Source organism: Geospiza fortis, unplaced genomic scaffold (assembly GCF_000277835.1).
Source record: "Geospiza fortis unplaced genomic scaffold, GeoFor_1.0 scaffold433, whole genome shotgun sequence".
Classification (NCBI taxonomy): domain Eukaryota; kingdom Metazoa; phylum Chordata; class Aves; order Passeriformes; family Thraupidae; genus Geospiza; species Geospiza fortis.
Window position 1 is genome coordinate 610,386 of NW_005054554.1, and position 12,267 is coordinate 622,652.

Consider the following 12,267-nt stretch of genomic DNA (forward strand, 5'->3'; position numbering starts at 1 on the left):
TTTTCAACACTCAGATGTGTTCACAAAAAAATACCCTGCCATCTATTTTTCACTGGGTGAACTCAAGCACTTGGTGTTTCAGCTGTGATTTGCGCGAAGGAGCAATCCCAGTGATGTCAGTGTGAGAGCTCAGCAGGACATGACACCCCCTGTAACAAAACTGAGTCTCAAACCATTTCAGCAAGGTGTGAGTTACGAAGGAGGTGTGATTCACACCACCTTCAGCAGCTGATTTTGAACAATCTATGTCCCTGCGTTACTTACACTTCTGTGCCATGCATACACAAGTAAAGAGCTCAGGCAAGTTTCTCCCTCTCCTCATTTATTGTTGTTTATTATTATCTGCAAGCAGCTTGCAAACTGTGAATTAATTCTCCATGTTCTCTAGAATTCAAAATTTCACCTATAACAAAAATCCAATTATTTCCCCATTAACAGCTGTCAAGCAGCCTCACAAAACCACAAATTACCTCCTCAAGTAGCTTTTCCTTCACCTTGAAACAAACAACAGCAAAACAACAGAATTTTGCACCTGTGGTTAGAATAATAGAGATTTCATTCCCTGACCAAAAAAACCCAAAATATATTATACATGAGCTTGTTTTCTTCCATGCCTTATTTCAGTTAAATGCCTAGCTGGAACAGTGCCATGGAACACACAAAGAATTAAAATAATTCTCTGGTCTTCCATGAAAAGCACATTTTACTGTCCATGGCAAGAGAAAATAATACAGGCAGTACAGTAAGACAATGACCACCAAGAATGTTGAAACGTAGGATTCATCTGATATTGCTGTGTATATCATAAAATTACTTTGTAGTACATAAATATAAATAAATAAATAAATAAATAAATATATATATATATATATATATATGCATAAAATAGAAATATATAGGTCCAATAAATATATTCCCAAAGTTCCTCAAGTTTGATAGGGATCATCATCTCTCTGCAGGATTCACAAGTGGTTTAACTTATAGACAAAATAACTTTAATTCATGAAAAGTAAAGGCTTCCTGAAAAATCTTGAAAATAGTCAAGGAGAAAAATCAATTTATCATGGACTCTTCTAGAGTAACAACATTGGTCTTTCTCCTCTGATGGCTAGAAACAAGAGTCTACCCACTGAAAATTCATAACGCATTTTACATTGCAAAACTTTTAAAGAAAACATATAAAGTGGTGTTTTGCATTTGCTTACTTTGCGCATAGCAGAAAAGTAACTTTGGATTTCATTACTTGATTTAAATTACAATTTCTATATTAGACTGTCATCTCATATGGTTTCATATAAACCCACACAACTGTACTCATCTTCAAAAGGATAATATCAAACAGCATTGTAGTATTGCAAACTTGATGCAATATGATGAATCAGTTTAGCTTCTGTTAGGAAATAACTCAATGACTCACTTTTAATATGCAGGATCTTGCTCCTTCTTTGTTCATCCTACTTTTAGGCAAAGAATCCTCTGTTGCACTTAAATGTATTTAATTACATAATCTCAAAGGAAGGAGTTTCTGGTATGTGGGAAGGGAGAGGCAAAGAGAAGACAGGTATGATTTTTTTTTTTTCTTTAAAGAGACTTTTTAAAATAAGGTGTTTCTGCCATATCTTACTGTTAGACCAATTTGAATGCCGCTGGCATCCAACGACAGTGGGAAAAAGTTGGGGGAAAAGTTCTATTCCTGTTGGGGAAAAAAGTTCTATTCATCCATTTTGTCTTCTTTAAGTTACAGTTTTAGAACTCTCCCATACACAGAACAAACATCAGGAAAACACATTAAAATCAGTAAGTGACAATAAGTGGGACCATATAGTTATACTGCCATTTCATAGAAAGATCTGACCAGCAAAAATTACTGATTCCATCATATGAAGGCATTATTTTCTAAGGTAGAAGAAAGTTCACCCTAGCTGGTGAGAAAAATGTTGATGATGCTGAAACATCTAAACTTAGTATTCAGCAATCAATGGCACTCAGGGAGGGCAAAAAATAGAAGGGCTGGTGGGGGGGAGGTGAGAGGAGGATAATAACCCTATCGATCCAATTTACCAAAATTTTCTGGAATTCAGATCTGGAAAATGAAACAATTGCCTAAAAGTCATAGGACAGACCAACAAGCCTTCTGATAACCCACCCAGGCTTATTTATTTATTTATTTGAACTTGAAAGAAAATCATATGTCTGAAAACTATGGCCTCAAAACTGATGCTTGCTATTAACTCAATAGCACAATTAAATGGTGCTATTGAGAGGAAAAATTGTGCTATATAGAGGAAAAAAAGCCTAAAACACTCAACCCCATCAAAGAGGAAACAATTCACAATTCTTTCACCATTTCTCAGCTTATCTGGGAATTGTTCTGTAACTTACTGAAGCCAAGTCCAGTACAACACTGCTTACAGCACAGCCAGGTTTAGGACTTCCTCCATATTCCTTTTAGGACTATTTAAGGCTTGTAAGAGTAGTGATTACCCTGACAATTTATAGATGCCTATATAAAAAGCAGTACTGACAACATCAATACCTTTCTGGATTAACATTTCTCCCCCAAGGGAATGAAATTATTTATATTGGTAAAGCAAGGATGGCCTTTCCTGTTAAGACCATGACCTTTTGTTCCCAATAAAAGACAACATTTTTAGCATTTTGAACATAGCAATTTCCTACAGGTAGTTAGTGTTAGCTGGGTGTTTTGCTTATTATTCTCGTATATCTGAACCAAAAGAAACAATGACCTATTGTAATTTTACTAATTATGTATAGGAAATGACACTTCCAAAGTCATTCAGTGCTCTTTGGTGCAACACAAGCTTCTCCTGGCTACTCATCCTGCTGCTTTCAGAGTGCCCAGTGTACAAAAGGTGAGGCACTGTAAATCATGAACTCCTTACAGAGCAGTCCTGGCTTCTGCACTCTCTGGAGATCTCTCTCCTTTGGGCTATCGTGGTGTTTGTCTGTTCTTTCAGGAAGCCCATTTTGCTGATCAAACAAGTAGAAAACCACTTATTTTTGTATGGTTATTTTCAATCCCATCTGTGACCTGCAGGAGCAAGGGAGGTGCAGGAGGATGGGACCAGAGGCTGCAAAAGGACCCTTGCAGCAATAACCAAGATGTGGGACTGCCTCCTCCTTACCCTGACAAGGCACACACCCTTTGTCAAAAAATGTGAGGACAAACATTACATATCCCTCTCCTTTTAGGTGCTTTGAAAACTTGTTCTGCAGTCTCCAAAACATGCTACAGCTCATACTGCTAGTACCTCACCACCATTTTTAACCAGGGGAGGAGAGAGAGACTAGCACAGTGGATGCAGATAGCTTGCCAACACTACAAACTTATACACAGATGGACACTGAAGCCCTTCCCTGTTTTATGCTGGCTCCCAGAGCAGCCAGAAGACTGACCTGGCAGGGCCTCTAAGACCTCCACTAGAGAGCTGGGAATTGGAACAGTGCTGCACCCTAATACCCACACCTATCAGGTGACAGATTAAAAGCGTGCTGCAAAACCCTTCAGAGGAGACAAGTCAGAGGGGTCATTGCTCTGTCTAAGCACAGAACACCTCTGGAACTAGTACACAAGTTCAGGAGTGCTTGGCAAACAGCTTCCTGCTTGCTTAGCCTCGCCAGCCTGGTTACACATCTTTCAGGCTCAGAGATGCTTTGTGCCCAGCTAGCTCAGCTCCTAGGCAGGGCAAGATCAGCTCCACCTGGAAGAGAAGACACACACTTAAAATGACAGCTCTTCTCTCTGAGGGACAGAATATCCCTTGTTCTTGGAGCTCATGGGTTACTCCCAGGATCAGAGGCCATTGTCAGTAGATTTACACCCACTGCAGGGAGACCTGAACCTGCCCACAGAGCAAAAATGATTCAAGAACCACTGATGCAGAGCAGGCTTTAGCTACCTTAACTTACAGGACATTTATGGGCTCCCAGCAATGCTCAGGAAATGAAGAAAACCCCACAACCACATTAGGAGCCATGCCAGCATGCACAGCACTCCTCCCAGGCACAGTGAGTGCTAATGCTGCACAAGGAGGGATCCTGCCCCGTGACAGGGCACACTGCATACACACACTACACCTGCACATGTAACAGAATTATTAACACTGAAGCTACTGATTCAGAATATTATTCTTTGCCAGAATAATTATTCTTAGGCACATACCTGGGTACCATCAGCTCTAAATTCCAATAGGAAGTATTCTGTCTTTATATACAGACATATGCAGACAAATCACGGCTTATGTAACAAACAATGTACTATTACTGGTTACACAAGGTCATTCTTTAGGAAAATTATACCAAGTTGGCAATTAAAATTGATAAATCTGTGCCAGTTGCATGTCAACATTGAAACAAACATTTCTCAGTTTTACAGCAGTTACAGCAATTCAAAAACACTAAGGAACAGTTAGAAAAAAAGAAAGCTGACAGTATCACCTTAGTGTCAGTGAATTTAATTTTATGCAGGCCTTGAACCGATCCTACAGTTCTTCTATGATGGCTCAGAAAGCAATTAAGAAAATACAGGAAAACCCCCAAGCAGCCAAAACAAGCCAAAACTGCTTAATATGACATATTAATATCACTGGGCTTGTTCATCTCCACCCTTTATTATCATCTGAGTTAAGTGGGTGCAAATGCAAATGATGCAAAAGTCATTTGCAATTTTTAAACCATAAGAAAGATCAAACTGCTATTTTTGTCTGGAAACTACACATACAATAAATTTCACTTAAGACTGAGAGTAACATATCTTCAAATCATGCTCAAATTTCCCCAGAAGCTGCAGGAACAATAAATCAAATTAGAAGTTCCTGGCTGGAATTTGTAACTCAAGACAGAATACAGCATTTGATAGGAAAAGAAGGGGTACAGCTGAACCACCTAATTAACCTAATTATTTTTCAGACTAATGACACTTATGAAAAGCAGATTAAAAAGACAAAGCATATTTACAGTGTTTTCTGGACTATTTAAAATAACAAAAACATTATTGTATTTATATAAGTTTCAGCCACACAAAATAGGGAGGATTATGTACTTTGGACTTGCATCAGTGTTTGTTTCTGAACGGTCATTACCAATTTCACCTTGTGAGTTCATCTGAATATGGAAGACTGCAGAGGAACACACAAAAATGTGGAAATAATTTTTAACTGCACAGATTGGGAGATTGCTCTGAGTGGAAAATACCCAAATTTCAAGATCCCTTGAAATAAAAATTTCAGAATGCAAAAAGGCCTTTCTCTTACAGGGAAAACGATGAAAGCAAGTGTTTTGCACATTGAATTCTTTCTGTTTTTTGAAACAGGAAAAGTAAGAACAGAGGTTTTGCATAAACCCTGCTAAGGAGTGAAATCATTCACATGCATGTTCAGACACAGAGCAACTAAAGTAAAAGGCCCAGTCACACCAAACAGCACCGGGGTGCAGGGAACAGCACAAAAGTACTTGGTACCTACAGGCAAAACAGCTCCTCATCTCTCACTCCTGCCTATTATCACATTTACATTCCCGGCCTACACAGTCTATCAGAGCATGTTTTTCTCTGTTTTCTTTCACGTCCCTAGTTGAGAGAGAAATCTAGGAAGCAGGCCGTGCTCCTCACATGGGGAATCACAGGAGGTATGCTGGGCACCCCTTACACTGTTCACTTCCACACAGAGCATCTATTGTGGCCAAGCTCTGTTTTGCTGGTGGAGAGGGGAGGGCTTTGGCAGCCACCTGTGTCACTGGATTGTTTCCAGCAAGGTTGCTTCACAGACATGCTCCCAGGAACTGTGCACAGGCATTAGATGAATTTCTCAGTTTTCTAAGAAATAAACTTCTTTAATCTTCAAAAATTCTTGGCCATTTTATGTCACGTGCAGGGAATGTGAATATGTGAAGCCCTTGCAGGGGAAGTGTTCCTCATTTCATGCTGATGCTTAGAGGTGCCAGGGAGGACCTAACACCTTTATAGCTCAGAATTCACAGCATGGATTCATGCAGGGGGACAATTAAACACTGATTCAATTATTACCACCACTGAAAAAGAGCTTCAGTCTCACATGTCCATGGATGGCCAAATATTAAAGGTAATATTGTGTTTATGAAGGGGCAACAGCAATGACCTAAGGGAGAAAACATAATACAAGCAAAGTAGTGAAAGGTAGAACCAAAATACTGATGGTCATGCTTATACACAATAGCAACAGGTGTGCAGGAAAAAAATATGAGGCAGCTAAATATACAGGAATTATTCTCATGGAAAAGATATGAAGAAGTAGAAGAGGTTACACTACAAAACAGAAAAGCCAAAGCAGCTTACTTTATTGTAAGACACTAAGCAACAGCATCTCCTGCTCAGTAAGCATCAAGTTTATGAAAAGTGAAGCAATGTAAACAAGAAAATGAGCAGCCATAGGTTTGGCTGACACAGACAACAGCAGGGTTTAGGTAGTCTGAAGGCATGGACTTGTACATTTAGACTGTCATCTGTCAAGATCAGATGTCCATTTCCACCCACCTAGTGGGAAATACACAGATTCTTCTGGCATGGTTGAAAAAATGTCACACCAATCTCAGCCAGCAACAACAAAGAAGTTACCACAAGTAACTCCATCCAGGGGAAGAGCTTTGCTGGTACTAAAGGCACCAACAGCTTCCTCTTCATGAGCAGTGAAAGTGACAGTCAGTGGGAATAAGGGGAGCTGATGTGTCTGGAAACATGGATCAAAACCCACCCTGTAGAGAGTTTTTACAACATACTGAAAAGAAAAACACTCAGTTCACCCAGAAATAATCTGCTCTGTTACATGGTATTAGTTCCTTCACTTCATGCCATAAAGTTCAATTTAAAGACATTGGAAAACCCCCATTATTTTTACTCCTCCTGAATCTCTTCTGGAGCTCTCTACAACTAACTGGAACAGACATTCCAGACTTAGTATACCACATCTGATACAAGGAAAGTATTAATTCCCTGGGCTGTAAAATTATATTACAGGAGACAGGATGGAGTGAAAATGGCATATTTACTCCCCTGTAACACACTCATGTGTCACATGGGAGGACAAAGTGATAGCATTTATTAAAAAAAAAACACAAGAAGAATAAAATAAATTTGTGAATCAGATTTTTTAGGAGTATTGGAACATACATGAACACACTGATGATCTTTTCCTCCTCTGTGTAGAACAGCATAAATTGTTATGACAGCTTTAATCCAGAGACTGAGGTTACTGTCTGCTTATTCCAATATATAATTTTGTTCAAAGTATCCCCAGACTGGTAAAAAAAGGAAAAAGAAGATTTCTCTACGCAATTTTGGCCCTTCCTGATCTTGTTAGGATATGAAGTGCTGTAGAAATACTTCAGATTAGTATTAGTTGCAAAGGCAAATTTAGTGAAGGTACACACCCCTGTACTTACTGTTCTACCCAATAATTCCTAGAAATACCTGTCAAGGCTTGAAACTACCAAGTTCTGTCAAAATGTTTGCCTTATGATCACAATGGTAAGAGTTCACCAGCCATCAATATTCACAGCCTCAACTTTTGCAAAACCTTCCAGGTTTTCTACTCAGCATGCTAAGCCTTTGCAATTCCATATGGTTAAAAGAAAACTGTGGAAATGTGGCATCAAAGAGAAGCTAGAGCTTCATTCACTTCCATGCAATTCACTCCAAGTCAAACTCAGACTTGTTTGTACATGAACTATCACTCACCCTTTACAAGAAACATGGTGAAAAGTTTTCCCAACCTTTCCCCAGCCTTTAAATAACTTTCCTATTTCAACAAACACACCCTCAGAAATAAAACTCCCATAGATTACCACACCAAATATAAACAAGCCACTTGGGAGTACCAAAAGATTTGCCAAGTCATCTGCAGAGACACCAGAAATGCTGTCCACAACAGGAGCAAGACAAATGTCCTCATGGAAAAACCATGGATGAGACTGACAACCATTACAAGGATGAACAAAAACACATAGATAAACAGTAAAGGGGATTTTTGCCAGCAGGTTAATATAATTTAAAACTATTAACTATTAGTCCTTATGAAACTATAAACTTTCATGTTCCAAAAAGACGTACAAAGTATTTTCAAAAACTATTTCAGCTAACTAAACTTTTAACTAAACCAGACGGCAAAAATCACAAACTGACTGCAACTATGTTTTTTATTGCATGTCATTATTTTTTCCTACATTCTCAACAGTCTCCTCCTCTCCCTGTTCCACATGCTTTGTAGGAGATAATTTTTTTTTTTTTTTTTTACTTACTGCATCTTAAAACCTCTTCTCTTCCTATCAACCTGCTGTCCTTGCCCCACTGGAACCAAGATTGCTTTGTCTCAGATGGCCTAAGTGCAAAGTGATGCTAAACTCTGACAAATGGGTTTCAAGCTATACAACATGGCTGCCTGTTTTGTGCCTGACAGCTTTGTGAGGTTCCCTTCACCTACATTTGATTTCATACAGTAAATTTCAATAAAACCAATTAGAGTTCGACAGACACACTAAATCTCCACCTTCATTAGACCTACAATCATTTTTTTGATCTTTTCAGGCCTAAATGAAAACTTACATCTTTTCCCAGGACTCGAAGTTCAAACTGCGTTTCCTTGAAGTGAACTTTTGTAATTCTAGGCCTGTAATATTGAGAAAAAAAGACAGACCAACTTCATGACCTTTTAATTTCATGTGTAGTAAGATATAAAGTTGTATACATTTGCATACAAAGACAAAAAAATTCACAGGTAGATTTATTTTTCAGGTATGCCCTAGATGTCAGCAGACAACTAGTGATATGTAAACATTTCAGCATAAGTATGGTAAAGGTGATCTATCACCTGGACTATCAAAGAATTAAAAATCTGCATCATCCAAAGAAATATTAATAATTTTATGTATAATTTTTTGATATTGCTATGATTAAACTTTTAAATAGATACCAGAAATTGTAGACATCCATACAATAGTTATTGTTTTAGTGCAGACTGCACATTTGAATAGTACATACCAGAAATACTTTCCTACTTGTTTTTTATTCTTGTAGACCACAACTCCTATAGGTGTTAATCCTAAAAAGTATTCAGATTTGTTTTCACCCTAGAAAATAAAAATCTATGTCATTCATACAGTTACAAGTAGAATCACAGTATCATTGAGACCCAGTGAGAAATTCATCCTGGTGACTTGAATATACTGTTTCACTCTGTACAAATGGGAAAATAGTACTTGATCTAGTTATGAAAGATTCCATATGAAAATTTGTAGTTCTGGGGGAAAAGAGGCAAGAAAGAATGGCAGTGAGGGGGAAAAAGGGAATTTCACGCCATGGTGAAAAACAAAAATACCTTTTTTTTTTCTGTTTTCTTACTGAATTAATTTTTGCTATTTGGCAAATGGCCAAAACTCAGAAACTGAATTCCTTACTCAGGCATGATCGTAATAGATATCCCAACTTTCAGCTGAAAGAAAATAGTGATTTTCTGACCTATAATACAGCCACACAGCTGCCTTCTCCCTCCTAAAACAGTTGCTCAGCTGCTGCTGCCTCCAAGTGAAGTAGCTCCTTTGGGAGAGTCAAGCTTCTTTGTTGTTGTTCAGAAAGGGCAATGGTATGCAGGGAACAGCCACATACACCAACTCCTCTGAAGGAAACCATTCCTGAAGTCACAATACAAATCTCAAACTGCACTGGGAGAGAACAGGGTGAAAGCCCTGCTGCTGCGTGGCAGAAGTTCCCCACCTCCCCAGTTCACAGTCAATAACCAAAACCTGAAGCAGGTTACAGCTGAAAGAGTGCAAACCCTAGTGCATGAGGTTAAAAGAAAGTCAGCTGGAAAAGCTCATTCACCTGCCTACTTGAGGCAATGAGGAAGAGCCCTGCAAGTCTAAACCAGCGGAGCATGAGCAGCAGAATTATCAGCTGTGAGAGGCACTGACTTGGGACACTGAAAAAGTGTCCTGTGTGATTACAGGGCTGGCAAAGGTCAAGCACACCTGGCAAGCTCTGTCTGTGCTCCTCAGTGAATTAACTGCTAAAGGCAGCTTTGCTTTTAATGTGGCCAAGGGAGGAAAATAACTGCATCTCATCGTGTGTGCAGCCTCTATCTCAAACAAGGGCTTCTGCTGCTGATGAAATTTAAGTAGGAACAATGATGTTCACAGGTTACCCAGACAGGGATTTCGTTGCACAACAAAGGCAAGTTATGAGGCAAAAAAAATTCCAGGCTGTACTAATTCAACATGATTTTGTTGGATCATGTTGGATCTTGTTCCAGTAACTCCCCATTTTTCCATTGGTGGGAGGGGAATAAAGCCTGGGATATGAATATAATTAAGCCATAGGTTGCATTAAAAGGTACTTTATATTACAGGCTACACATTTTTCAGAGGAAATACATATTTAATCTTCAGGTACTATCTTGATTTCTTCATTTTCTTTCAAGTAATTTTACAAAGTATTGATATATAACTCAGTGAACTATCTATACTACAACTCCCCATTTGAACTCCTGATTTTCTTTTATTCCAAAAAATGCCTGACACAAGCAGAATAATTCAAACAAGATAGAATGATGTTTCCACCAGGAGCACATAGCCTCCAGGTGATGACTTGGATCCAATCCCAACATACATGCTGACAGACAAAAGGAATGGAGGGGTTTTCTGAGGCAATACAGTCAACTTGCAATGCTGCATGATACAACCCGGGAAAAAATGGAAACATAGTCTGGATCTTTAGCAAAACCTTGACAATAAATATTATAAAAAGCCAGAAATGCTACTGCTACTCCACCCTAATTTTTGCAATGATATTGAAAAGGTTTCAGGACACACTTGCTCTTTTTTAAACTAAAATAATGTGCAAATTCTTCTGTCAAAGAAATAGGTGACAACCCTCATTCATGTCTCCTGACACTTGCACAAATTACTTCTTTTCTATCTGAATTGTTTTTAGCCAGAGTATAACTGGTTGGTTTTTATAGGCATAACACAATCACAGCATTTGATCTGAAAATCATTAGGCTTTTGTATATATGAATAACTGAGTCCTCTCTGTCTGTAAATATGTGTTCCTTTGCATTTCTTGAGTAGTGTTCCCTTTTCAGTTATCCTGTGGCAATAAAACTATATAAGTACTGTTTCACACATTAGGGCAGTAACTATTTTTCACAGTTAATACTTACATAAACAGGATGGAGATCCACTCCATACATTTCCAGAGATGTGACTTGACCCCTGTAAACACAATTATTTTTAAGAATCTTGTCCTTCCAATCAACATCAAAATAGATCATATTAATAAATATAGTTTTCTGGACACATATGCAGCCCTTCTTAGCAGTTTTTTAGACTCTCATGGTCTTTTCAACTCTGAACTACTGATTCCAGATAAGACTAGATGTCTAGTGATCTCCTAGCACAGACACACATGCTGTCACATATATAATGTTTGCTTAACGCGCTGCCTTTTGCCTTTTCATTGCTGCCACAAACACACTTCACACATTTCATTTTCAGGCTTCAATATGCAAAATAACTTTTTTTCTCCAATAATTACATTATTATTAATAAAGTAATAATAGAATGACTGGTTGGGGTACTATTTCCCCATGGAAGTGTTGAAGCTCCTTAAAGCAAGGTGGATAACTTCAGAGAAATTATTACATTCTCCATAAAACCTACAGTAAGTCACACCAGCTGGTAGGACACAGGTCAGCTATGTTGAAAACAAGATTTGGAGTCTGCCTCATGAGATTAGCCATTTCAAAGATCCTGCCTGCCTTCCTAGCTACAGATATCAATCCATCAGTTAAAAAGTACCACTGGCAGGAAACAATTGGGAAAACTGGTAAGGGAAAAATCCTGGCTGGTAGGAACATATTTGACGTTACTGAAAATTAACTTATTTTCAAAAAAGAACAAAACAACTAAATGAATTCAAAGCCTTATCCTCAGAATTTAATTTGCTCTTTGCTTAATATCTGTCACTGATACAAGAACAAGATTCTCTTTTGTAAGCCTGAAATAGCTGAAGTCATGTTTTCATTTTCACTTCTTTTTAATACTTTGCTGAAAGCAACTGGACTGTTATTGGGAAAGTACAGCACATCTTGTAAAAATATCAGCTCAAAATTATGCGTATCCTGCTCCATCCTGTTGGTTTTCTTGGGGAAATACTTCACTGGATGTGCTACCTTTCAAATTCAAGGTGCGAAGTAGAGCATTCTACATTCAACATTTTTTCCA

At 38.3% G+C, this 12,267-nt stretch overlaps 1 protein-coding gene across 1 annotated transcript in view; it reads right to left on the reverse strand.

Annotated features, from left to right (window-relative positions):
• EPB41L4A (erythrocyte membrane protein band 4.1 like 4A) overlaps positions 1-12,267 on the reverse strand; it is a 116,000-nt gene that overhangs the window by 41,577 nt on the left and 62,156 nt on the right. Inside the window, exons 9-11 of the mRNA XM_014310602.2 lie at positions 11,205-11,256; positions 9,029-9,117; positions 8,594-8,657 (exon numbers count right to left, since the gene is read on the reverse strand). Coding sequence (XP_014166077.1) covers positions 8,594-8,657; positions 9,029-9,117; positions 11,205-11,256 — 205 coding nt within the window. The remainder of the gene's footprint in view (positions 1-8,593; positions 8,658-9,028; positions 9,118-11,204; positions 11,257-12,267) is intronic.